The sequence below is a fragment of the Trypanosoma grayi genome, assembly GCF_000691245.1.
Source record: "Trypanosoma grayi strain ANR4 Tgr_152_V1, whole genome shotgun sequence".
NCBI lineage: Eukaryota > Euglenozoa > Kinetoplastea > Trypanosomatida > Trypanosomatidae > Trypanosoma > Trypanosoma grayi.
In genome coordinates, this window is record NW_008825771.1 from 1 (window position 1) to 27,327 (window position 27,327).

The window sequence follows — 27,327 nt, forward strand, 5'->3', positions numbered from 1 at the left end:
GGTGGGGGATGTGCAGGGGCTCGTTGTATTGCTTTTCTGTTCGTATATAGAAGGTTGGCTGCGCGAGTTGAGGGGGTGCTGCTGCCAAGCTGAATAATAATGCTTCACTTGTTTTATTATTTTTACAGTTGTTTTGTTTGCTACAGCGTGCAATGCAATATGGAGGTATATATATATATATATATATTTACATACCACTGCTTTATTTTATTTTATTTTTCGTCTGGGAATGTTGGAATGTTTTTCTTATATTTTTTCTTCTTTTTCGTATTATATATTATGCTTTAGCACTTTTATTTATGACGACATTTTTTCTTTTTTTTTCCTTTTCACTTTTCTGGCATTTTTCTTGTCTTCGTATGTATTTATTTTTATGTATACATATAAGTGTGTGTGTATATATATATAAGGTTGCGTTTTGCATTTTTATATNACAGTCTACAATGGACGTAGATAAATCAAGCTGCGACTTTGTTTTTGAAGACTTCAAGGAGTCGTTGAAGCGATGCCATTTCTGCGCAATCGACCAGGAAATGACGGGAGTGGATTGCAGCGGGAAATCTCAGTCGTGGGCAACGGGGCTGACGGATCTTTACGAGGATTCTCGTGAAGTGGTTGATCGATACATTGCGTTTCAGTTTGGTATTGCCTTATTTACGTTAATTGAGGAAGGCGTGTATGAAGTGAAGCCGTATAACTTTTACTTACGAAAGACATCCGGTGACTTTGTTATGAGCTCTGAAGCCATATCATTCTTGGCATCCCACAGCATGGATTTTCAAAGGTGGCTTTTGTCCGGTATGCCTTATTGCGACAGAAACGAAGAAAAACGTTTACGTGAAGAGGAATCGAAATCCTTATATTCGGAGGTAGAAGTTAAAATTGCTCAATACATCTTAGAAAAAATTGTGCAATGGTATCATGATTCCGAAAATAAAACAGAGAAAATGGTACTATCTGACGTCCTCATTACTCCAGAAGTTGAGGCATTACTATTTTCTCATCTCTCAGTGCAGGAAGTATTCGTCGAATTAGAATATAGTAGGCAACAACGATTCTATTCTTCGATTGATATTTCTGTGCAGCGCATTCCAGCTAAAGATTTTGAGCATCACATTAAGAATGTGAAAGAAGTAAAATTACCGGATATTTCAAAGAGACTGGGTTTCCGACGTTTTTGGAACTGTATTACGGATTTTAAAAAACCTATCATTGGCCATAATTTTTGGTTGGATTTGATGTTTATGCTTCATATGCACGAGGCACCCCTTCCAGCAAACTATATTGAATACAAAAAAGAACTTCATCAATTATTTCCCTGTGTATATGATACCAAAACCCTTTCTCGAGCTATGGCTACGAAGAATCCGTTCAAATCCTTGCACTTGGAGGGATTATACCGAGAATGTTGCAAACACAATGAAGATGCTGAGAATTCGCTTGTGTTTAGGTCTCCACCTGGATATCACTTCTATGACCCAAAGTGTACAGGAAGTGGAGCCCGAGCACATGAGGCAGGATATGATGCGTACATGACTGGTGTTGCCTTTGCTATTATAAAAGATATTTACAGAAACAAAAATGGATTTGAGTTAGGAAAGTGGGAGAATGTCATTTCGGTTTATGGAAGTCACTATTATATGAATATCACAAGCGAAGACTTTTTGAAGACAAAGACTACGTTTCTGGTGGAATTTGAAAATGATCTTGAAAAGAGCTTTGTAAGGTTTCTGCTTTCTTCAAATGAAAACGTGAAGGTGCAAAAAATGGATCAAGGTGCCGATGGATTCGATTGCCATTTGACCTTTGACCCTAGTGCTGAGGGGAAATACAGAATGGTTACTGTGCAATTTAAGGATGATACAACAAACGAAGAATCTGTACAAAGTCGCATCCATTTTTCTGCGACGCGCTTAAATGCGTTGCTAAAAAATATGATAGGCGAGAAGGGTATTGCTTTACCAGAAGTCAAAAGAGTTGTTCGCCTCGTATAAATCTTTAGGGGCAAACGAAAACCAAAGAAAAAAGAATAAGTAAATCGATTAAGTAAAACAAATTCCATTGTAATTAAATAAAAATTAAGTGTTGGAAAAAATCAAATGAGTCTCCAAGAATTTTTTTAAAAACTGTGCGATATCTTCTGCAAATCAGTCTATGACTATGGATATATCTATCTATCTATCTATTTGAAAAAGTGCTCGACGAAATCTGGGGGCATTGCATTTTCTATTCTTTTTATATTGTATATATGTGTTAGTGGTTTGGAAATTCCTTTGAATAGGATGAATGCGAAGAATATTAGTTTTGCAATTGGGGACTGCAAGATGTCTATCTACATGGGATGATGGAAGTGAGGGTTATGAATGGAAATCACGTGCTTTAGCAGAAAAGCGCTCATTAGCGCTAGAGTATCTTGGGAATGTTAGCAAAAGAGTACAAATCCATGATTCAATTCGTCTGAAAGCTAATGTTAACAGGGAGGCCATAAAAAACTCTACTATACCTAGTTTTCTTGGAGGGGATGACAAGAGTTACGATGACTCCGAAGAAATTGATTATCATTCACTTCTCCAAATGGTGGAAGGGGCAAATGACACTGACACGTTGGCTTACCTTTCTTCATCCGATGCATCGCTTTTAAAAGACGAATTTTTACAAAGTGATCATGCGGAAGAAGTGAAGCTACTAAATCAATGGGTTGGTCTTCGTCGTGACGTTGCAGATTACCAAAATTACGCTGCAAAACCGGATGGAGAACGTAATGCATGGTCTGCGTGGTATCTTCGTAATGTCCGGGCGTCTAAGCCACATGAGGATTAGAAGATACTGGTGCCTTTGAGATGCAATATATATATATATATATATATATATTGGAACGTTAAAAAAAAGAACAACAATGGAAGATTCTTTTTTTTTTTTACGTAGTTGTTGTTCTCGGTGGGTTTGTTTTTTCTTTCAATTGATTCTTTCTGTCGGGTGCTTTTTTTTCTTTCTGTTTGCAAGAAACAAAGGATGAGTATGTTTCTTCTTTGCGTTGTGGCACTTTCGGGGCTCATCCAGGCGGCCTACGCAGATGATTCGTCTAATACGAAGACCCATAACACAATATCAATGTCCGGAGATGTCGCCTCTGGTCTTCTTATAGGCGCCGGATTAGTCGGATTACTTGCCTTCTCGGTGAATATGTTGACTGACGTGGAAACGTCTGATTCCTTGGCTCAACCGGAGAGGGATGGCAATTAGCTGTTTGTTCCTGCCGATCTACACTAAAAGTGAAACCGTCGTGAAAACAAGGCAAACAAAACAAAATATCTACACAGATGCTTTTTTCTTCAGCTTGCCGCCATCGGTGTTGACTTTTCTTTTTGAGAAGTGTTAGTCTAGCAATTAGTTCTTTTTTAAACTTCTTTCCGTTTTTTTTTCTTTCTTCTTTATGAGAATAGGGAAGGTGAAGAGTATGTTGATAAATGAAGGTGATCTAGACGCCATTACTAGGATTTTCTCACTTGGGCTTCCGCGAACCCTGGCTAGGCATGCTGTTATTGTATTGCACTACTTTAGAAGTGTCAGTGATGAGGTTATTCCTATTGACGTCTTTGTCGCTGGTTGCGTGTTGTACGCACTAAAGCAGCGCCAGTGTCCCAATGGCAACCACGCTGTTAAACGGTGTTTGGCACGTGCAAAGGAAAGTGATATTGTCGGTTTTGAGCTGGTTCTTGTACAAGTTATTCGGCGAAATGTAGTGTTGGTTGAGGCATGCCTTCGTTCTGTATTTCACGATTTTTTGCTAGTTAATCCAACAGCCAGATTTGACCGTGAACGGTTGATTCAGGTGTGCTTGCATCTTATTAGTGTTCTGTACAATACTAAATGGTGCCTTTTTCCTGAAAGTGCAGCGAGAGGTGCACTTGTTGTAGCGTGTGAAAAGTGCGACCTTGACGTGAGAAAACTGCCGCCGAAGTTCGAGGAGCAGACAGTCACTCAAATTTCTGAATATCTCCGTTGCTCCTCTTGCAAGTAGAAGAAAGCTGTTCTATTATCTTTCTTTTTATTATTATTATGAAGGTCTGTTGAAGGCGACGATGAATCTTAACATTGTGAAAATGTCTTTCTAATTCTGCCGATTACTCTTTCTTTCTTTCTCTTTCTCTCTATTTTTTTAAATTCTTTCTCCTTCATTTAGTTGAATATGGAAGAGGACTTGGGTGATTGGGGTCTTCTCAGCATTGCCGACATATTAGATGCAGACTTGCCCCGAAAAAATGAGGTGGCGTCGATCACACCTATTTCGCTCAATGACCTTGAAATACCTTTGCTTCCATGTGAGCCGTCCTACGCTGCGAGGTATGCCCTACTTCTGATTAGGAATTTAAAGTGTGATGCTGAGCACCGGACTAGTAACCTAGAGGAAGTGGATGCATCTCGTTCTGCAAAACTCAAACGTTCGCTTGTCGCGTCAGAACTCATTCGTGAAAAACTTTTGGGTGCCATCGAATCTTTTGCTTTGACCGTTCAACAGGAAACTTGTGAACCAAATTTTCTCCAGACAATAGTCCTTTTGGGATCCCTTGTATGCCCAGATATTTGTTCTTTTTGTGATGCCCTCATTGATGGAACTGAGACAATAGCCCTGAGAACTACCTGCTCTCCCAATGACATAAGCTCATGTGTTGATGTCATTCAATCGTTTAAGTCTCAGGCCAATTTGAGTGTGCTAACAAACGAACAGCAAGCCAGGCTTTTCTGCGCCGAATTTTCGTTGTCTTTGCGCTGTGGAAAACTCAGTGCTGTTGTGAATTGCCTACTTCGGAGATCAGGAACAGAAGAGCTTAAAGGGGGATATTCTCCTCCTCCTCTGGAACACCGCGTGAATTTTGTAAAATCCAAAACAGATAGTTTTTTGACTCGTATTTGTGATTTACCATTTTCTGTGCAAACAGCTCAAGTATACTGCTTCCCTGGTGACGAAAAATTGTTTGTGTGCAGTGGAAACCGTGGATGTGTGTTTGATCAATTGGGTATGATGGGAACTCGTTTTAAGGCCAAAACGGAGTTTGAAGTTTCTCTAGGAAAAAATGCGAGAGTTGTTTTCTGCAATGATAAGGAAATATTTTTGGCTCAGCGAGCGACTTCGGCTATGGGTAGTGTTTGTTACAACTTACAAAAATGTGATCGTGCGTCTGGAAGGTCTCTAGCTACATCATTGATTAATTTTTGCTTTGAGGACAATGCAGCTTCGACACGAGAGGTTGTTTTCACTATGTGTGGTACAACGCTTACTTGCCTTGTTTGCATTGAGTCATCGAGGATATCAAATAGCAAATGCCATTTGTTGCAGAGGGATATTGATTCGGTGTTTTCTGCACCTCAGACTGAATTTCTCGTAACTTGTCAGAGTACACTAAAACGAGGACCGGCCTCCTCTTGTGAGAAGAGGAAATGCTACTACTTTACCAAGATAAATTCTGTATCGGTTGGTAGAGTTACCTTGAAGGAGAGTTTTCACCCATTTACTATAGAGATGTGGGTTTTCCCATGCAATGCATCTGAAAATCAGACTGTTATCTCACTTGGTGACAAGAACGTGGATGAAGTTTTAATTGAAATTGAACCCACTTCGGAGGGTGTGTTGTGGCGAGGCGGGTCTAGGACTCCGCATCTTGGGGCATCATTCGTATCGTTTGATGTGCCTGGGAAGCTGGCTTTTTGCCAGAGATGGTGGCATGTTGGACTCATATTTAAGGGTACTTCATGGGAACTATGGATTGATGATGCTATTGTTGCTCATGCACCAGCTCTAGTCTCTCCCGAGGCAATATCTGATATTGAGTGTTGTCTGGGAAAAAGTTTTGTCGGATGTTTGGCTGAAGTTCGCATATGGAATTGCTGCCGTACTCCTGCTCAGCTCTTCAGGGACAGTAGGCGATCCCTAACTACTGTAGAGCCCACACTTACTGGGTACTATCCACTTGATGAAGGCGAAGGTGATGTTATTGCGGATTACGCTCCAAATGGCTGCCATGCACTTTTGCACCATGGACAGGCAACATGGTCGTCTGTTGACCATTTTCCTGTTGCTCAACCCGATGCTTTGCGATGCATTGATGACTTTGCACCAATTGCTTGGCGTGAAGCCTCAGGTAAGCTTTTCTTGTCAAACTGTCCAGGATATGTTGCTATTGCTGTACCAACTGACGGCCCTTCACTCACCATTTGCGAGTACACAACATATGACCGAAGGCTCGTATTTCAGGCAAGGTTGGAACTTCCTGCCCGCACGCCACTTAAGGGTCTAGCATACAACGCATTGCGTCATTCTTTGGTGTGCTTTGCTTCTACCGTTGAGCAACCCAAACGACTACTGATTTGGGAACTACACCAGCAGCACTACTTCCCTTTTCTAAGGAAAGATTCTTACGAAAGTGTGTGGGAGTGTGAGAGAGATTTGATGACACAATGTGCAGCTTATGCTAGGCGTCTTGTGGGTGCGGAGCGCTGTTTAGTAGACCAGCTCTCGTGGTCTGTGCAGGTTCCGAGGCTTGTTGTTGATACAACAGAGGGACTTTTGACAAATCTGCTACGACTTATCCACAAGGTATTGTTTGACCAAAAAAATCACGTCTATGCCGGAGAATTATGTGCTCTGTTGCATGCCAATTTGTTGTGCCGGGCTGAAAATCAACACGAGGGATTACGAAAAGAAATTGGCGATGCGCTTCCAGATGCGCAGAGTCTTATCAAAGCTGCACAGGAGTGCAGTGAGACACCAAACGCACGGTCAGAACTATTGCGCCTCTCCTTCCAAGAAACGTTTTTTAGCACTGGCCTTCTCTCCATGACTTGCCGCTGCTTACTCTCCGAAAAAAGTCGTCTTGCCTTCATCAAAAATCAAGCGGGTCGAGGAAGATTTACCGAAAAAGAAGATTTGCTGTTTCGTTGCCTCCTTGAGTACTATGAGTCATTGCAAGCTTCGAGTTTGCTAATATCTAACGTGGAGAGTGCTCAGCTTTTCTGCAATTCCCTGATGGCGGAGGAAGTGTTTCAGATGGACCGATGGCTAACGGGTCACAATAAGGCTTTAGAGGCTGTGAAACGGACAAGTCACTGTCTCGAGGTGTTTCAAGAAATTCTTCTGGCTAAAGCTGTAGAGAAGCCTCAGGGGGAATGTAGCAACTTTGCAACTTTATATGCGAAGCTGCTTCTGCGAACGTGTGAAAAAATCATGGAAATTTCCTCCAAAATGATTCGAAAGAAACCGGAAATTTATCACGCTGGGCTTATTGTATGCATAGAACAAAGTGCAGTTGGTGCTCTATTGCCCTCATTCACTGTTGCTCTTCCTTTACTGCCTACGAGTGTGCAGGCGAGTTGCGTGCCTTCCCTGAAAGGGTGCCGTGAAGCGTTGTTCTCACTCACAGATGCACTTCCTCGAAACGAGCGTCTACCATATGAGCTTGGTGTAGCACTTACATCAGCTTTGTGTCGTATTGGTTGTTCACTACTTTTCTCTGCAGATATGATGACATCACGCGTGGAACCAAAATACTTGCACTTGCTTTGGGGGGGCGTCCGCAAGTCAGGATCAGAGCGGGACGCTATCATAAAGAACTTGCAGCATGGGGTTGGGTGTATCTCAAGGGTAGTGGATGAGCTTCATCGCGAGGATCCAGGAGCACTGCTTGTCATTCGGGATGATCGCTTGATGAAACTGGAGCGTCTTCTTATGGCAGCATTTTGCGCGCTTTTAATTCCTACGGAGTCTTTGAGAGAAGCAACGAAACAAATCTTGGCCCCAATGTTTCGGTACGTTCACAATATGCGGGCTTTGATTCTCTCAAAGCGACAAGAGAGCCGAGAATCACTTGATATTTTGGAGCAGCGGGCCTTGGTTTTGGCTCGTTTCGAGCCCATCTGCAAGGGGAAGCCAGACGTTTCTCCTCGTAACAAACCATTTTCGAAAGACGCAAATCCACAGCGAAAATGGAAACGTTTTTTCCAAAGTTGGAAGGCACTACGGGTTTTGAAGACAAAACTACCTCAACAACGAGAGATGGAAGCTGATGACACAGGTGCTGTCATTGTACAATTTCTCCAAGATGAAAATATGGATCGTGACAGTGTTGACCGTCTTGTTATGCAGCAGACGCAGAGAGCTCACTATCGTTTGTCTGGAATGCTGCTGCTGCGACAGCTAATTGAAGAGGCAAGAGTAAGCAGTACTCTCGCAGGTGTTGTTCTTCCTGTCGTAGCAAAAGCATTTACCGGATGGCATTACGCAGACAATGTGCAGTGTTGCTCAAAAGAAGATTTTCTTCGACTTCATGGTGCTTTCTTTCAGCTGCTGGAGCATGTAGTGGTTAACGTTAAAAGCGGTGAGCATAGCTTCTGGGCTGATGTTTTGTTAGCGCTATTGACGTCAGAACTTCGAGTGATTGACTTTCGGCGAATGAGAAAGGATGTAGCTGTGACGCTTGGTTTCTTATGGAGTTTTGAAAATCGAAAAATTAATTGGATACCGCGAGTAAATGGATGCGTACCGGAAAGTTTACGCAACACAGTACTCTCTGGAAGTGGGGCTGCTCCAGCTCTGGTAATTGGTCGCTCGGGCCGTACAATGAAGGGCTTAGGTGGAAGAGGAACTTGTGTAGTTTCCTGTGAGTGGTCTTTGACGCACAAGAATGTTTCCTACTACTTTGAAGTACTCATCGTGGACTTGTACCCTGGAGGTAGCTGTTGTGTTGGCGTTGGTCCTTCCGATTATAGTGTTTCACGTTTACCTGGATGGGACAGTGAGTCATATGCATTGCAGGGTGAAGAAGGCACCCTTTATGAGGGCAATACGCTTGGTCGACCAATTGGCTGCACATTTAGCATTGGAGATGTTATGGGTTGTGGATGGAACACAGAGACAAAGGAGATTTACTGGACCAAAAATGGGAAGGATATTGTAGCCTCAGTGCAGGTTCCACAACAAAGTCTATATCCATTGATTGGGTTGTGTGGGAAGGTGCTTGTGAAGGTTAACTTTGGCGCAGATAGATTTATATTCGATAAGTTGCCAGGACCCAAATCATTGAAGCAGAATTTGCCGGAAAATGCGTGGGACGTTTTTCGTATTTTTTCTCTTCGAGCGGCTCTTAGCGTCGTTGAATCATCCTGTGACTCAAGAACAAAGCATACTGAGTCACTTGAGGGACTGCGGACTGTCCTTGAGCAGTGTCTCGAGTGTCTCTGTGCAGAGATTACGCGCACCCTTCTTCTTCCTATGTCCGAAGTGTATGTGATATCACTCTGCGCCCATTTAACAACTCTGGGAAAGACACTTGTGTCTGTGCCAGACGGCATACTGGCATCCTGTGTGCAGCACGTAGCTATTGTTTTGCAGCAAGGAACCCATCATGCTCTCCAGAGTTCGATATGTTCTTCAAAGCTACGTTGTTCACTCATCACGGCGTGGTCTGCCTTTATGAATCTGACCGTTCCACGTGCTGTCACAGAGGATAGACAGTTGCCCAGCTTCCTTGACACGTTGCTGGCGCTGGGGCGTGAACTCGAGTGGGCTGTATTACAACGACCAGTGACTTCGGACTCCGAAACTTGTACAGTTTTTGAAGCCTGGACAGCCCTTGCCCTTTTGCAGCATATGAATTGCGAAAATCCAACACATCGTTGGAGGGAGGAGCTACATGCTTGGATCATGCAAAGCCTGGATGGATTTCAGGATAGAGCCAGCACATCCTTGGCGCTTCGAATTTTATTCGGCGGCCCTCGACTTGCCGTGCCTGGAGATCGTGTAATAGTGCAAAAATCCAAGCATACAAAAACGACAGCCACCTTGGTTGACTACTCACTTGATGATGAAACATGTGACATCATTGAGAACCAAGAGAAACGACAAACTGTCTCTTTACGTCAAACAGAGATCACTGTAGGAGATGAAATACTGACTTTCCCTCAGACAGATAACAAGTTCCACGAAATGCAGATGGGCCAGGTCCTCAAACTAGCGCAACGGCTATTGGGGGAAAATGGTGCGGATGCTGGAATTGTGGGAGCCGCTTTTCAGTCCAGAGTCCTCGCTATTGTCTGGCGATGTGTGCGGAAGGGATGCCTTGTCGTACCAAGTGAGTATTTTCCTTTCCTGGCTAAACTTTGTGATAGTGTTGAGTGTACCTCCGACGAACATCAGGTGCTAGTACGGGAGAAGCTGGTTATTGAATACTGCCTTCTTGGGAAATTGTTGGACAATAGTGGATGTGCTACCGTTACCGAGCCAATGGGGGGCCGCAATATTGACGGCAGGGAGACACGGACACGACTGGCACAGGAACTTTCTATGCGAGGTTACAACATTGACCTCTGTTTCCTTGCTTTAGATGAGACGAACAATGATTTCCAGGCGGCGCTTCAGCTTTTGGCTGATCACCATGGGGATTTTATGTCGACGCAACGCCGTACAGTTTCATCATCCAGCGAAGAAGAAGACATTAGCAGTGAAGATGGCGAGATTGATGCTGCTGAATACGACCTTCACGTTTTGTTTCCCGCTGAAAGCGATGATGGGATAGAAGAGGAAATTTCTATGGATCACTGCGATCCACTTAACGATGGTATTCGCTTTCTCGGTGGTTACGTATGTGTTACTTGTATGCGGCCTCTAGGGCGTACTTTTAGCATTGATATGCAAGTGTATCTTTTCGACGTTACGGTAACACAGGTTGTGTTTCACCAAAATTCGAATATGGAAGGGTGGCAGCTTGTGGCTCGTGTTCAGGGTTCCACACTCCATTGCGGTTGGGTAAAGGTGGGTGATGATACCACACCATCGCTTTGCAAGGCCCCCATAGAGTACGCGGATACTTTGCGCTGGATCCAGTTTACAGTTGTACAGAATTCATCTACATTCTCCCTTTATAAGGGTGGTGTTCTCCAATCAGAGATGAGGTTTCCTTACATGGGTGGATTGTTCGACGATGCGTTGTGCATTGGGGGGCGCGCAGAGAGTGAGGATACACGCCTAAGTGGAGGTGTAAAGGACGTCCGTTTTTTTAACGTTGCATTATCACGGGAAGAAGTAAGTCGCCTGAAGACCCTGCAGGTTTCAGATTCCCTTCAAAGACAACCCCTCGTACTAGAATGTACCAGTGATATCATAAGGGTTGTTTCGACAGGTGTAGATTATGCTGCCAGCGTCACAGTTGTGGGCGCTGTAACTTGGTTTGAGCAGCCGGGTGGAGATGGGCGAAGTAACGACGTGTGCCAACAAGAAATCGACTTTACTACTCAAAATGACGAGGATGGCATCTTCACTATTGACGCTGTGAATGAGGCAAACAACTTTTCTACCATTTGGCGAAGACGGAAAGATCAACGGAGGGAGCAGCTCTTGTCCGCTGTACCAAAAATTGACAAGCAGCTTGCAGGTTATTATGCCGTAGCCATACTGACAGAAATGGCACGCCTAACATCTGACCCTGGTGTATGCCTCACGCGGGATCAGGTTCATAGGATGGTGCGATTTGCTGTAAGTTCTCAGGATACTGACCTATTGCAGTCACTTACTGTCACGCTGCAGCATGTGGCAAGGAGTGAAGATGCTAATTTCGTTAACTATGCTGTTGAAGAATTGGTGGATTTGGTACAGCGTGAACAAAAAATGCTCGTCTTTGAGTCGTCACACCCATTCAAGTCTACATCTGAAACTGCTCATGAGGTGTACGTCCCTGGTAGGCGTTCGTATGAGCTTCACTTCGACACTCGGTGCTCTTCAAGCAGCATGCTCGTCACATTCTATACTGATCATACACTCTCTAGCGTCATCACACAGGCCCCTGGTTACGCGCTGAATTCTCTCTCCATTCACGCCCCACGCTTCTTTTTTGATGTACGCATGGACACCTCCACTCCTCAGTGGGGCTACAAGGTCGTTGTTTTGTATGACTCCTCGGTGCCTCGGTTTGCAGCCAGGCTCCTCCGCTCCACGCTCTCTGCAGTCATTGTGCGAGGATTGTCAAGAGTTGAGTTTATCAAATCAAGCGCATGCTTGGAAGGTATGGCAAATGCGATCAGGGTCAATGTTGGTGCTACTCGTCGTCTTGTGCTTTCATGTCTGACAGACCTTTTCCTCCACGCGTCAGATTACACTCACTCAGTGCCGCAAGTGGCTCGCATGCACGACCTCCGGCGCATGTCAGAGCGTCTTTCCCGACGATCAGTAGGATCAGAACATTTACAATGTCGTTTTGTGCAGATTGTTTCAGAATTTTATGTTGCCCTCAAGGATGCAGAGCATTGCTGGCGTGCGATAGGGGACGAAGGAGCAAAGATTCGTGATGGGAAGTACGATGCTGCAGATGACACCGATTGCTTTCTTCGGAAGAGACTTGAGCAACGCAACCTTTACAAGCGCCGAGAAGGATTACGCGTTACAGTTGAAAAGGTTCTTCATCCAGATAGTCTTCGCATTGGTGTTAACCCAAACAAGACGATATTGGCATGGAGCGAGCGTTCCGGTAGTTCTGTCATTGCAGACGTTCCACTAGGTTCCGGGAAGTGGTATTTTGAGGTGCGCATGATGGCAACTGGAGATGCTTTTATTGGTGTTCTTCCCTCACGCCTGCGACACCACACGGACACACCTACTCTGGAGGCTTTTGTGGCGTTCAATGGAAAGACAGGTACCTACCGCGGGTTAAAGGACGTTACGGTGGCACCACGTCGCATTTGGAAGGCCAAGGACTACGTTGGTGTGGTGATGGATGGTGCCCAGAAGACTTGCACCTTCTTTGTGAATGGATACGATACTGGTCTATTCTTCTTTTTTGGGGCAAACGAGGCAGAGGCCGTTTCCGCGGCCGGTGCCGATCTGCAGGACGAGCAGGAAGTGTCATACCACCCATTTTTTGTCCTGGAAGAGGAGGAGGGCATCACCATTAACTTTGGCGGGGCACACTTTGAGTATGAAGCCCCGCGTGACTGTTTCCCACTCGATCCAGCGAATCTCGCGTTGGGGACGGTGATTCCGTACAATCAGCTACGCGCTTTTCATGACCTCGCTACATACATTGTGTCAGCCGGCCGCAATACACTACCTCCTTTTTTTCACGAGGAAGCGAACCCTTTCGATGGTTCGACGGAACGTTTTGGCCCTCCGCACGTCTCCCTACATTCTACTACAGGAGTGCAAGTGAACTTGCTGCTTGTGAGAAACACAGGGACCCGTTTTTCGACAGTAAGGGCAAACTGCCGTGTTTCAGGCGGAAAATGGTACTACGAGGTTACGTTGCGTTCTCAAGGGCTCATTCAGATTGGGTGGTCTTCGTCTGCCGAGCCACAGACCGCAAGTGTTGGGGACACACCCACCTCGTGGTCAGTAGATCTCTTTCGGCGAGTAAAATGGCATGATGGAAAGTCTGAGCTTCTCACAGCCTCACGCCGGTGGGTAGTGGGGGATGTCATTGGGTGCGCCCTGGATCTTGTGGAGAAGAAAATGATGTTTACATGCAACGGCCGCGTTCTGTGCGATACCACGTTAAGCGACACTACCTTTGCTAACATACCTGCTTCGATTATGTATGAGCCCGCTGTTTCTCTGCGAGCTGGGAACGAGGTGCTATTCAACTTTGGTTCATCTAGTTTCAAGTACAAACCCGAGGGCTTTTGTGCCCTGGGTGTACCCGATTCATGGAATGAGCGGATGGATGCATTTTACTCGACTTTGCGACCATCAACGACACTATTACGGTTGCGAGCCTTGAAGGAAATGTGGCTTTCAGCCGATCGGCTTGAGCTGAACGATACCCTGAAGCTTTATCATGCCGTTGTCGATGCTGTGCAAGGATACTGTAGCCAACACAGCAAGAGTTTTGCACAGGTGACGGAGGATGTTTGCGCAGAGATTTTTTGTGACACACCTATTTCTCTCCAGGAAGCGTGGGAGGGGTATAGAGTATTAGTGGCATTTTCTCGTGTTGCTCAGACTGTTATTCCTTTTCTTCACATCGACACAAGGCACCCTAACGTGTCGACGAAGCTCTTTCTGGCGTGCCGTAGCCTGTTGTTCTCATCACTTCGAAATGAGATGGTTGATGACATTTTACGTGAGACTAATGTACGTGCCGAGCACTTTCGAGTATCAATAAATCGAATAAAGGCTCGCACAAACAAAAGCTCGTGGATGTCATCAGTGTTTGGCCAGACTTTTTCGCTTGTGGCAGATCAGCACCCGCGCATATTCCGCACTAACAGAAGGTTCTGGAGCGTTGTGCTCCTTGGTGAAGGCTCGGAAGACGTGGGTGGGCCTTTCCGAGAACACATTGGTGAAATATGTCGTGAACTCATGAGCACATCACTGCCTCTATTTGTTCCAACAGCGAACAATGTTCACAACACAGGTTTGTACCGCGACGCCTTTGTTCCTGCTGCATCTGCGACAAGTACGGAGGAGCTTTCGGCCTTCACATTTGTTGGTCAGTTGATGGGTGGTGCTTTGCGAAGCAATGAGCCGCTTAGTTTTTTCTTTCCGCCCCTGCTGTGGAAGTTGCTTTGCTTCTACCCTGTCACCGAGTCAGATCTCGATGAAGTGGATCGCATTTGCCTGCAGTGTATCCGGGAGTTCCGTAACTTGAAGAGCCACGTTACCTCCAGTGATATGTTTAATGAAGTGTTTGACTCTGAGACATTCACGACGCATCTCAGCGACGGATCGGTAAAAGAGCTCATACCTGGTGGGTCTTCCACGCGGGTAACATTTGAACGTTGCGAAGAATATGCCAATGCCTTATCAGCCGCGCGGCTTGCTGAGTTTACGCAACAGCTTGATAAGATACGCGAAGGCTTGCTCAGCGTGGTACCAGAGACTGTACTTTGCTTGCTGACGCCGAGTGAACTGGAGTTACGTGTCTGTGGCAAGCCGGACTACTCTGTGGAGGAGCTGCGCGAAGGGGCTGTGTACGAAGGCCTTACAAGCGACGACAGACGGGTGCAGTTTTTGTGGCGGGCACTGGAGGAGGGGACCACACTTCAGCGTCGGTTGTTTCTGCGGTTTGTTTCGGGAAGAGATCGGCTGCCCGTCAAGCTACGTGTTCTTCCACTGTCTACACCGGGTGATGCAGATAGTGTACTGCCCCGCGCAGCCACATGCTTCTTCGCCGTGGAGCTCCCTGACTACTCCTCTGTCGAAGTGATGAAGGCAAAACTGTACTATAGTATCGAGAATTGCGCTGACATTGATACTGATTTCAACCCACGTGAGGTGGACGAAAGCGAAGCCCCACAGCTTATGGTAGGAATGGAGGACACACGACAGGAGGAGATGGACTCTGCCACAATGAGTGATTGATACGACATAACATTGGCTACGTTTTTTGTTCAAATATTGCTGCTGAAATTTTACTTTCTTTTGTAAACCACTACGAATCAGGTGTGCGTGTATCGTATATGCATGGTTTACAATGTATTTGTCGTGCGTAAAGGGGAGACATGAGAACGTATATATATATATATATATATNTGTGTGTGTGTATTGCGTGTGTTTTCTTCCTTTTTGTTGGTTGCGTATGCTTGAGTTTTTTTTTTACTTCATATTTTTGACCGCATCCACATCACAAGGTTTTTAAAGGGGATGAAGTGGCTTGTAGTTCTCGTCAATCTTGTCATCCTGCCATTACTGCTGTTACTTCATCCTGTGAGCGGGTTGAACGGCGCTGATTACATACAGGTGCATTCCGTTTTTCCACCCATACTTCAGAATTATTGGGAGAATGGCATGCGCTTTTGGGCCTTTGGTCTCAACACGGTTGTGACGGATAATTACATTCGCCTTACTGAAAGTGCCCCAGACGCCAAGGGCTACTTGTGGAATCGACACTCAAATCACATGGAATCCTTTGAATTGAATGTTACTTTGCAGATGCGAAAGCGTGGGTCTGGTTTTGTGGGGAGCACAAGTGATGGTGGCATGGGCATATGGTACACAAGCGCCGAGACATTCACTGGCGACAGCGACACTGTGTTTTTTGGTTTTAAACGACGATTCTTTGGCGTTGGCGTGGTGCTAGATCACTCAGACGTGATTTCATTGGTCACAAACGACGGCAGTTTTGACCTGGACGCCAACTCCATGCGTGTGCGTCGAAACGGATACTGTCGCGTCCCTGCTCTTGGCGAGTTGCACATCACTATCACCATTCGCTACGAGGGTGGAATTGCCAATGTGCTGTACGTGTACCACGATAATGTAGAGCCGCGACCGGAGGACTACGCGAGGTGTGTCTTCTGCACTACTGCCTCTGCACCTACGCTGAGTGGCGTCTACCGATTCGGCGTCACAGCGGCAAACTCGGCGCTGACGCAGGCCACACATGAGATTCATAGTGTCATCATGACTCCGTTGTCAGATGTATCCCACCACTTGGAGGAGGAGAACAAAGCTGCTCAAGTCCGTCTATTTGCCGCGGATGAGAAGGCAGCGCAGCAAGAACTTCTAGGCAGTGTGGGTTTGAATGGAGAGAAAGGATGACAAAGCATCTTTGTCTCTATTTCTTTTGTTTTTTTTATCTTGTCGTTGCTCACCTCGACTTGCTCCGAGTTCTGCTCTTAGGACAGCTGACATTATTGTGTCTGCCTGTTGACGTCGTCATACACAACATCATCTCTTGACGCTCTTGTTTCTGAATTTCGCTTCATCCCTGTCTATCCATAATACTTTGTTTGCTTCTCTTTTGTGTTGTTTTCTCCTTTGGCATACTTTTCCCCTTTCCTCTTTCTCTTTTCTCTCTTGTTTTTCTCTTTGCTTTTTTTTGTTTTCATGCTTCTCTTCGTGCTTCGAAGGATCTTACAAACGGGCTCGACGTGTAATTAATGGAAGCTGGAGGCTCCGTTGTTTCGTGCTGCGCAGCTGTAGATGCCTACGTTAAGAAGGGCGCGGGCATCGATTTGGTGCTCAAGTCTCTTCTAGGCATCACCCGGCTGGTGTCCATTTACAGCAGTGACAAGGATGTGAGCGAGAATTACGCCAAATTTGCCTCATCCATCATTAACTGCCGCATGCTGGCGAACCACTTTCGCCATGTTGACTCGTTTAACTCCGGGATGACAGTCTTAAAGAAAGGTCAGGGCCCACTGTTGCCTCGGGTGCTTCTCATGGGGTCTTTCTTCTTACGCTCACTGGAGCAGGTCTTTGGGGATCTGAACTACTACCAGTCGACCTTCATGCGCCACTGGAACCGAAGGCGCTTGTCCTTGGGATATTGGTTCTTTAAATCACTCGCGTTAACCTGCGGTTTCCTTAACGAACTGTTGCGGTTGAAGGCCACCATTACGTCGCCTCAGTGGCGCAAGCAAACATCACAGGAACGCTCAGCGACTCTAAAGGCGCTGTTTATTTCAATAGCCCGCTACGTCTGTGACATGCTGGTGTACTACCAATGGCTTCCATGGTACAACCCGTACAAGACTTTTCAGTACGTGTGCGGCTCCACCGCCGGCATTCTCGGCATCTATGTAGTGTGGAACGACACTCAGGCTGCTCGTGCAGCAGAGAAGAAGGTGACCCACCCAAGTAACGGCTCGAATAACGGTCAAAAGGTGGTGGATAATGCATCGCTCACCAATACTGCCGCTTCAAAATAAGAAAGGGTATATATATATATATATATATATATATATATATTTCTGTGCCTGCATGTGTGTAGGGCAGCAACAAGTAAACAGATGAAACAGCATGTTTGGTGGTGAATGATCGCACCAAACGAGTAAATGTGAAGCAGAGCAGCAGGAAAAACGGATTCCAATATAAAAAAGGGGTGTGAAAAAGAGGCATCAAGGCAAAACGAGTGAATGATTAAATAACGGCGAAGACGTTCTTTCCACGATTCTCCACCTCATTGACGTCTGTATTCGCGGTTTGTTGGGAGTGAGAGCGAGTGTGTGCTGCTCTGTGTGAAGATTCACGCCTGTGGTAACACCAGCCTTTAATTGGACACGTCGAAGCACGAAGCAAGCCGCTGCTGCAGCGTCGTTGCTCGCTTGCGCACTCTCTCTTGCGCGCGCGGTCTCTCTCTTTCTCTCTGTGTTCTTCGTGTGCGTTTCATTTACACACACTTCGGGGGAAGTGCGACATGTGGTGGAGACACCTGAACGGATGAATGCATGGGGATGTTGGGTGAAAGAGATCAGAGTAGAAAAAGGAAGAAGAGGAAGTAAGTAAAACAAAACAAAAAAATTGAATTCAAGGATCTAGGTTAAAGAAAGCAAGCCTAAATCATTGCTATTGTGGTCAGTGTTTTTTTGTGCTTTCCCTTCCGTCTGTTCCTAGTCCTTTGTTTTCTCCTTCTCTGCGTGTGTGTGTGTGTGTTTGTAAACATCACGTGCATTTTGTATTGCGAGAGGGTGTCTGTGTGTTTTTCTATGCTGCCTTTGCGCTTCTGAATACTCTCCTTTCATTTTTTCCTCCCTTTTTTTACTCTCTGATGCCGCCGCTGCCGCCGCTGCTGCTGGTAGTGTTGGTCGTGTTGGTCGTGGTGGCTGTTGTGCAGACCTTCTGCCTAACGTAGGACGCAAAGGTATGAAAAGCTGTGTTCATCCGTTGATGGGCCAGCTGCAGCCAATCTTTAGCGAGCTTCACACGAGCAAGGCTGCCACAGTTCCGTCTGTGATTTTGAAACTGGAGTACATAATCGAGGATGAGAGTGACACTTTCTTCCAGAGCAGCGGGGGCGGTCACTCTCGAGCCTCCTATTCAGGACTCTCAACTTGGATCAATGCCCAAATCGGAGATTTGTTCAGCAAGCCTGAGGCGCAGCTTGCTGGGATCTTGTGCGTCAAGGCGTTGTTGGATGTGGAGTACATGGACACTAATGGATCGACACAATTCTTTTTGCATCTGCTGGAAGGGTCGGTGACGTCGTTGTGTGATGTCGAAGTCTCGGCAAAGGCGGCTGAGGTCTGGGGTCTGTTGCTGAACAACAGCGGCAGTTTTGCTGAGGGAATCGCCTTGTCTCGGCTTCGTACCTGCATCAATGAGCTTCACAAGGTGGAGGAGACACAGAGAAACGTTGCTACATGTCTTTTTCTTCGTCAGCTTCTAAAATACACACCCTCATCCGTTGTGCCTTCTCTTGATGTTGTTGTTGAGGGGCTTCGAGTGACATTGCGTGCTTCATCTGTAGTTGTGAGAGAAAATGCCGCAGCTGTATTGCAGGATGCATTGTCCGTAATGTTTACTTCTATGGATCCTAACGCCGTGAGGAAATGGCTGGATACTCTGCTGGCTGATTCACTTCGAGGCCTGGAGGTAAAGGTGAAGGGGCGGCAGCATGGTGCAATCCAGTGCTTCAATGCTGTGCTTTCCTCCATTACAAGAGATGCAGCTTCTTATGGCCCAGTAGTATCATTCTCTCCTTCAGCGGTATCATGCGTACATGAAATATGGAAATTTGTCAATGCTAACATTGCCAAACCAACCACCGCGCCAGAAGTAAGACGAGAGCTTCTCCGCTCGTTGACTCTACTCGCTTCATACGATGCGGCAACATTCAAGGAACGTTCAATTTCGGATTTTTTTGCAGCTGCATCAGCGGTTTTTCGTGCTCCGGACCGAGGTGAAACACCGATTATGTTTCTGACAGTTGGAAAGCTTGCGACCATCTTGCAAGATTACGTTGCAGTTTTTCTGGACCGTATGATGTCACATATTGAGGAGGCACTTATTCGAAAGACCAAGGGGGATCGTTGCCTAGAGGCTGTCACGTGCTTCGCGACATTTGCGGAGGTGAATCCTAAAGCTGTGAGACCGTATCTTAGACAAATTTTGGCGCCACTCTTTTCTGGACCGCCGACTGTGGGTTTCACTAAGGACATTGCGCGAATATGTGCAGCCTTCCCTGAGTTACGTTACACTTGCCTCTCTAAAATACTGGAGTCGACTAAGGTGCAGTTGCTTAATGCTCATCACCGTCTATCTGCTGGCGCTGGTGAGTGGGGCACCGAGGATGGCCTCCCACTGAAGAGTCTAAGTGCGCTGAGTAGTTTGGACTTCTCCGGATACTCCACCCTGCCCTTTCTCTGCGATGCTGTCATCCGCTATGTGTCGTTCCCCCGCGAGGAGCTGCGCCGTGCTGCGATAAACCTTTGTTTTAAACTTGTATTATCAGGGTGTATGGGTCCCCAGTCGCCATGCAAGCAGACACCGGAGGGTGTTGTCGTTCACCATGGCCGCGACCACACAAGATTGATCAATACTGTGATAAAGAAACTTGTTAACGCTGCTGTTTCGGATCCAGAAAGTGATATACGTCTACACACACTGGAGAGCTTTACCGAAGAGTATGATCACACGCTTGCCCTCCAGGACGTCGCCAGATCCTTGTTTCCAGCCTTACATGACAAGCATCAGAATAGACTGGCTGTAGTTCGGCTATTGGGACGGGTTTCTCGCAGGAATCCAGCGCATATTTATCCTATGCTGCGTAAAATAATGGTCCAATGTGTGACGGAAATGCATTTCTTTGAGCATGCAAAGAAGCAGGAGCAGGCCTTTTCTGTCTTGGGAGCTATTGTGGAGTCTGCACCTGGATTGGGTAAACCGTACATATCATCATTACTGGGTAGCTGTGTCACGCGCCTACGCGAGCCGTCACACCCACCTGCTGTGCTGACTGCTCTTCTATCATGTGCTGGGAAGCTTGTGCGCTATGCCGAGGGAGATGATATTCGTCTTGCCGCCAGTATACGTCCTATTGTAGTACAACATGCATTAGATTCGTCACATTTGCCAAAAAAGAGGGAAGCTCTTCGAGCTCTTGGAGATATTGTTCGCACAACAAGGGATGTTAATGTTTTTGAAAGTCATCCAGAGCTTCTTTCAGTGCTTCTTCAGGCTTTGCACGGTGGGTTCAAAGAGTCTTGGCCTGTAAGAAATGATGTGCTGCAGCTCATGGGTATCATTGGCGCTCTGGATCCTATTCGGGTAAAGGAGATTCTTCACGCGTCACGCGTGGGCGACAGTTGTACCGAGATGATGCCCTCTCCTGGGCTTAGAGGCGAGGATTCCATTGCTCAGACAGTTGTTCGAAGTGTCTTGCACATTCTTTCTTTGCCTTCACTGACAGATGATCAAAGTGTGGGTGCGGTACAGGTTCTAGTAAATATCCTTTCATTAAAGGATGTGTCGCCCAAATGTCTTGTCTCGTTTTACCCTGGCAGCATCTCGTCTATTCTCAAGCATGCACGAACACAGACACGCAAACGCGAGGAAATTCTAACGCTTCTGACTTTGCTCGTTTCACATGTCAAGGATCACATTCGTCCACACCTTGACGAAATCGCGTCGACTGTAGCATCTTTTATATCGGCATCCGACCTTCCCGTTCTCAACCAGATCCTCGCCCTGTTAAAGCAACTCCGTCGATCCCTCCGTGAGGAATTCCGACCTTACTTGTCATCTCTGCTCATTCCAATTGTGAATGTTGTTGAAGAAAGTCCACAAACAACGAGCGAAAAGGTCTTTGGCTTTTTTGCGGCGATGGGTCCTCTACTAGAAGACCATCTTCACAATGTCTTACCAGTTGTGTGTAATGTCATTGTGAACACGAATTTTTCGGGCACATGTCGGACTGCCGCAGTAGGCACACTCGTTAGCTTCGCGTATCAGCTTTCCAATCTCAATTTTCATGCATCTCGCTGCATCCACTGTCTCTGTCGGGTCTTAAAAGAACTTGAGCGTACGAGAGCAAAGGCTGGGAGCTCTTTGGGTGATGCTACCCTGACGGCTTTGCACGCCATTGCGATGAACCTTGGGAAGAATTTTGAGAGCTTCATGCCGATAGTGTTTCCTGTGGTTGCTGGCTACTGTGGTGAGATGGATGAGAGCTACAAACATTTCTGTGGTATAGTTCGGGAGGCTGTCCGATCAAGGAAGTATCCAGAGGTTCCTCGATACCAGGACGACAAGAGTGGCAGCGCCCCAGCAGATTCTATGTCGAGGAATGAAGAAGCTAACTCGAAACATCCTTCTGATTCCTTTGCCTCCTTGCGGCTGGCGTTGCGAAATCGAGATCGATCAACTGATGAAGATTGGAATCACTGGCTTCCACAAGTTGCGGTAAATCTCTTGCGTTCCAGTCCATCACCTTCACACCGCCATGCCCTTACCTTGGCTGAGTTGTACGATCCCTTTGCACGTCAGATGCTGCATTCCGCATTTGCCACTTGCTATGCCGAGATGAACGAAATGAGCAGGCGTGAGGTGGTTGGTTTATTAAGTGAAGTACTACGTGGACCGCGAGTACCATCAGAAGTTTTGCAGGAATTACTCAACCTCTCCGAATACATTGAGCGACTCGAGATTCGTCTCAATGAGCGCGGCAAAGAAGGCGATGGTAGCTCTTCTAATCTGGGACTGTTTGATCTTCCGACTTTGATGGAAAGCAGTGAAAAGTGTAACTTGTATTCCAAAGCTCTACACTATGTTGAAATCGAGTTTTTCGAGACAATTCGCGAGTACGAACGAAGTGTTCTCCGAGGGATCCCGCGGCCACTCCCTGTTGAGGCGTGGCGGAATCTCTTACAACTATGTGAGAAGAGCATTTACATATGCAATCTTCTGGGTCAACGTGAGAGCGCAGATGGTGTTTTGAAATTCATCCAACAAAATTTTTCGATGCTTACAGGGCAAAAGGTTACTGAGCTTTCTCAAATGATGGACGCGCGGCTTTTCGACAAGTTGCAGTGGTGGTCACAGAGCTATAAGGCCTACGAGCGGCGTTTACGACATGAACCTAACAAGGTTTCCAACATGGTTGGCTTGATGAAAGCTCTTGATGCTCTTGGAAGTTATCCACGGGTTCTTGACATGTGGAAACTCTTTACAGGACGTATAAGTGCGAAGGAAGCTGTGGAACTGGCTCCAATGGGCGCCCATGCCGCGTGGCTTATGAGGCGTTGGGATGATATGGAACACATCACTAGTTTTATGAATGACGAAGGCTATATAGGCACGACTGCCGTTTTCTACAAAGCTGTGCTTGCTGCGGGAAAGAGACAGTTCCGTGAGGCGGATAGACTCATCAAGTTGTGCCGCAAACGCTTAGATTCTACCTTGTCTGCTCTGGTGGCTGAGAGTTATGATAGAGCATATGGGCTCTTTGTTGGTATTCAGCAACTTAGCGAATTGGAGGAGCTTGCGGCTGCAGCACGTGATCCACAAAACACGGTGCGGTGGCAAGAACTCTGGGAGAGACGACTTGTGGCGATGGCCTACGAAGGCTGGCCCGGTACATTAGCCAATCACACCCTGCTGATACCACCTTCCCAAGAGTTAGAAATGTGGCTTCGTTTCGTGGGCCTTAGCCGTGCAAATGGCCGAGAGCGCGTCTCATACGAAATATTGTGTGAGTTGTTGGGAGACGAGTCTATTGAGTCTGCTATCGCCAATCAGATCCCCAAGCCGGCAATAGCCTTGGGAGCTTTTCAGCATCTCTACGAGACAAACCAAAAAGAATCTGCAATTGAAAAATTAGAGCAGTACGTGGACAAAGTCGAACATATGGGTATTCAACAAGCTAGTCGTGGTAGAGAAGATTTGGCTGTATGCCACGCCAAATTAGCGGAGTGGCTGGCTCACCGAAAAAAAGCACATTATTCGATAAAAACACATCAAAACATTTTGCTTCACTTGCACCGTGCAACAGAGCTGGATAGCAAAAACGGTTCAATCTGGCATGCCTGGGCTCGCCTTCACCATGAGACAGCCATTAAAGACGCTTCTATGCATGCTGCAAATAACAGTGAAGAACATATTGTATGCGCCATTGATGGGTATCTCCGTAGCGTCTATTTCTCACAGGAGCTGGAGGACGCTCTTGGTTTTTTGTCACTGTGGTTTATGTATGCTTCACTGCCAGCGGTGCAGGGTAACTCAAACGTAAAAACTGCAATTAATCAGGTCAGCCCGACAGTGTGGCTAAAGGTGATTCCACAAATTATTGCCCGCATTTACTCACGCGATGCAGTCATTGCGGACTCTGCTTATCATTTGCTGGTAATTGTCGCAAAGGCACATCCTCAGGCCATTCTATACAGCTTGAACGTTGCAAACACGAGTTATCAGGGAAAAGGGTTAACTGAGAATATAGAACGCCAAAGGGGAACCCAGCGTGTGCTGGCACGTATTGCAGAGGTTCATCACAACGGAAAGGCGATGGTTAACGATGCTGCTCTCGCATGTCGCGAGTTAGTGCGATGCGCTGTATTGTGGCCAGAGTTATGGCTTGACGAGTTACAAAGAGCCTGGTGTCAGTGGGAGAAAGATAAGGATGCACATAACGTCCTCTTGGCGTTAAAACCGCTTATGGAGCAACTCAAGAAACCTGAGACGATGGCGGAATCTCATTTTTCTACAGTATTTAGTCCACTCCTCACAGAGGCGTGTGGTTATGTTGAGAAGGCTGCGTTGTTAAGGCGCGAAAACTACATGGAAGAGGCATGGAATCGATTCAAGGAGGCGTTAAAGAGGATGGATGAGCAGATCAGTGGAATGTCATCCCTAGCTTTGCAGTTGGTAAGTCCACGATTACTACAAAACGGCAAAAACTTGGCACTGGTTGTGCCGGGTCAGTACAAGGAAAACGGCAATTACCCTCGAATTTCCTTTTTCCAAAGCGTTCTGAAAGTGCTGAATTCAAAGCAACGCCCACGATGCATATATGTCAAGGGCTCAGATGGGGATCTGTACAGGTTTTTATTGAAGGGTCATGAAGATCTTCGCTTGGATGAGAGGGTGATGCAGTTACTTGGTTTTGCAAACACTATTTTGGAGAAGCATTCAGTGACCAAGCGCCGTAGCTGTCTCATTCAGACGTATTCTGTAACACCACTCAGTGATAACGCTGGTCTTGTTGGTTGGGTGGATCACTGTGATACACTGCATCAAATCATCAAAGAGTACCGTGTCCATTCCAAGTTTCTCCGCACCGAATTCGACTTGATGCGAAGGATGTGTGATGATTTGTTGCACCACCTAACGGTTATTCAACATGTGGAGCCATTTGAATTTGCTCTCGAAAACACTGAGGGCGCAGATCTTGTCCGCTCGTTATGGATGAAGGCCCCTAGTGCGGAGACATGGCTTGAGAGGCGAACGACCTATGTCAGCTCCCTTGCCACCATGTCAATGGTGGGCCATATTCTGGGGCTTGGTGACCGTCATCCGTCAAACTTGATGATGCATTCTTTTAGTGGTAGAGTAGTACACATTGATTTTGGAGACTGTTTTGAAGTCGCCCAGCAACGTAGTACCTACCCAGAAAAGGTGCCATTCCGTCTCACGCGCATGCTGGTCAAAGCTATGGAGATGGGCGGAATAGAGGGTCTCTTCCGCCATGGTTGTATCACAGTTATGGGTGTTTTGCGTGAAGAGGGAAGCAGCTTGCTGGCACTGCTGGAAGCATTTGTTCACGATCCACTTGTATCGTGGTGGCGTGATGAGACTGAGACTGACAAATCCAGAAACCAGGAGCATAGTGTGTCACAAACCGCCTCTGTGACTGACTCACTGCGAGCTGATCACCAAGAGTACGGTGTGGGAAGTTTACACACAACCCAGCGATCCATGCAGAGGTGGGGAGCGATGCCACACGCTGACACTCAAGGCAGAGAGGCAGCGTTGCAGCAGACCCGAAAGGCTCAAAGCGTTGTGAATCGTATCAAAGAAAAACTGGAAGGATTTGACTTTCCTCAAGGTCGACAGAGCCGTGACGATGAGGGTTTCACAGTGGAGGAGCAGGTCTCACGATTAATTGAGGAGGCTACATCAAACGAAAATTTGTGTGTTCATTTCCCTGGTTGGTGCCCTTTCTGGTAAGGTAGTTGCAGCAGAAAAGAAAACGAACAAAAAAAAGGAGAGCCACCAAACAGTCAAATGCCAAGAAAAGAACGCATAAGGGAAGGAAAGGGTGTCTATACGTGACGCGGGAAGAATGGCGTTTTTCGACATACTTCTCTGCACAAAAAAAATGGCTAGGTGACTGCTGGCTAGGCCCTTCTTTCTTGGCATACCAGACTGTGGCAAGTTGATTTCTACTTCGCTGCAGACATTAAGGTCTGCTGAAGCGCCTGCTGACACTTCATACTTCTGCTGTTTTTTCTTTTTTGTTCTTACTTTCTTGAAATGCCCTGCGCCCAGTGATTTCCACCGAGAGAGAACACACCATGGCTGAGGAGACCCAGGTAGAGAAGCAGGTTGAGGAGACCACCATTGTCAAGCCGGTCGACGTGGAGCCCGAAAACCTCAAGGACGCTATCCGCATCGTTGTCCGCAAGTCTCTCGAGGTGAACGGCCTCGTCCGCGGCCTCTCGGAGGTCGCCCGCGCTCTCGACCGCCGCACGGCACACATGTGCCTTCTCGCCGCGGACTGTGAGGATGAGGAGTACAAGAAGCTCATAAAGGCGCTCGCCAGCCAGTCGAACATCGACTTCGTGGAGGTCGATTCGCGCGAGGAGCTTGCGGAATGGGCTGGTCTTCAGAAGCACAAGAGCGACGGCAGCGTCAAGACCTTCAAATGCTCATGTGTGGCCATTCGCAACTTCGGCGAGCCCACCAGGGCACTTGACATGCTGCTGAGCCAGCTCGGCAACTAAGTCGATTCTCCCTTCAGTGGATTAGCACAACGGCCTATTTCTCTTTTTCTTTTTATTTTAAACACATTCTCTGTTCAGCTGGTGTGGGCTTTTTTTTTCCATCGCCACACGATAAAAAAACAACCTAATTATGCTCTCTGCACCCCTTTGGAATAAAAAAAATAAATTTCCTTCTTTTGTCCTCTCTTATCCTCCTAGGAAGCTGGTGCAAGAAACAAAACACCACGCCCCATAAAAAAAAAAAGAGTACATAAGAAAAGAGGATTAGTAGGCCTTCCTCAAACACAAGACAAGTGGGCACGATGCGCAAGACGTCTCGAACCATGCTACTACAATACTAATGGCTCAGCAGCATTTCGAAATGCGCACCGCCCCGAACCACACGGGTGACGGGGCCTTCTCCTCATGGAAACGGTTTGCAACATTTCGGGAACATGTACACTGAATTCCGTTAGGACCCACCATCAAGCAAACATTTAAGGCCCCAGACAGGCGTTCCGACCGTTGCGTCAGTGCTCATTACGTAACACCCCATACCTTCTGTTTTGTTCATTTCTTTCTTTTTTTCGCCCGATTCGGTGCCCCCATTCTCTATTGCCTCGCCTTTTTGTTGTGCTTCCCTCATTACATTCAGAATACACCAGCAAAGACAGCTGAATTACACAAACAACCAAGATGGATACAGCTCCC

At 46.6% G+C, this 27,327-nt stretch overlaps 8 protein-coding genes across 8 annotated transcripts; all 8 read left to right on the forward strand.

The window, feature by feature from the left end:
• Positions 1–443: 443 nt before the first annotated feature.
• Positions 444–1,994, forward strand: DQ04_01521000 (ribonuclease; the record flags this gene model as incomplete). The annotated part of the gene is made up of 1 exon (XM_009310814.1): positions 444–1,994. The coding sequence occupies one exon, from the start codon at positions 444–446 to the stop codon at positions 1,992–1,994; it is 1,551 nt and encodes a 516-aa protein (XP_009309089.1).
• Positions 1,995–2,286: 292 nt separating this feature from the next.
• On the forward strand, positions 2,287–2,820 carry DQ04_01521010 (hypothetical protein; the record flags this gene model as incomplete). The annotated part of the gene is made up of 1 exon (XM_009310815.1): positions 2,287–2,820. The coding sequence occupies one exon, from the start codon at positions 2,287–2,289 to the stop codon at positions 2,818–2,820; it is 534 nt and encodes a 177-aa protein (XP_009309090.1).
• A 637-nt stretch (positions 2,821–3,457) lies between these two features.
• Positions 3,458–4,021, forward strand: DQ04_01521020 (hypothetical protein; the record flags this gene model as incomplete). The annotated part of the gene is made up of 1 exon (XM_009310816.1): positions 3,458–4,021. One exon carries the CDS (start codon positions 3,458–3,460, stop codon positions 4,019–4,021), a length of 564 nt encoding a protein of 187 aa, XP_009309091.1.
• A 168-nt stretch (positions 4,022–4,189) lies between these two features.
• DQ04_01521030 (ubiquitin-protein ligase) lies at positions 4,190–15,340 on the forward strand (the record flags this gene model as incomplete). Its single annotated transcript, XM_009310817.1, has 1 exon — positions 4,190–15,340. The coding sequence occupies one exon, from the start codon at positions 4,190–4,192 to the stop codon at positions 15,338–15,340; it is 11,151 nt and encodes a 3,716-aa protein (XP_009309092.1).
• Positions 15,341–15,622: 282 nt separating this feature from the next.
• Positions 15,623–16,519, forward strand: DQ04_01521040 (legume-like lectin; the record flags this gene model as incomplete). Its single annotated transcript, XM_009310818.1, has 1 exon — positions 15,623–16,519. One exon carries the CDS (start codon positions 15,623–15,625, stop codon positions 16,517–16,519), a length of 897 nt encoding a protein of 298 aa, XP_009309093.1.
• A 341-nt stretch (positions 16,520–16,860) lies between these two features.
• Positions 16,861–17,631, forward strand: DQ04_01521050 (hypothetical protein; the record flags this gene model as incomplete). The annotated part of the gene is made up of 1 exon (XM_009310819.1): positions 16,861–17,631. One exon carries the CDS (start codon positions 16,861–16,863, stop codon positions 17,629–17,631), a length of 771 nt encoding a protein of 256 aa, XP_009309094.1.
• Positions 17,632–18,565: 934 nt separating this feature from the next.
• Positions 18,566–25,861, forward strand: DQ04_01521060 (putative target of rapamycin (TOR) kinase 1; the record flags this gene model as incomplete). Its single annotated transcript, XM_009310820.1, has 1 exon — positions 18,566–25,861. The coding sequence occupies one exon, from the start codon at positions 18,566–18,568 to the stop codon at positions 25,859–25,861; it is 7,296 nt and encodes a 2,431-aa protein (XP_009309095.1).
• Positions 25,862–26,208: 347 nt separating this feature from the next.
• On the forward strand, positions 26,209–26,637 carry DQ04_01521070 (40S ribosomal protein S12; the record flags this gene model as incomplete). Its single annotated transcript, XM_009310821.1, has 1 exon — positions 26,209–26,637. One exon carries the CDS (start codon positions 26,209–26,211, stop codon positions 26,635–26,637), a length of 429 nt encoding a protein of 142 aa, XP_009309096.1.
• Positions 26,638–27,327: the final 690 nt, after the last annotated feature.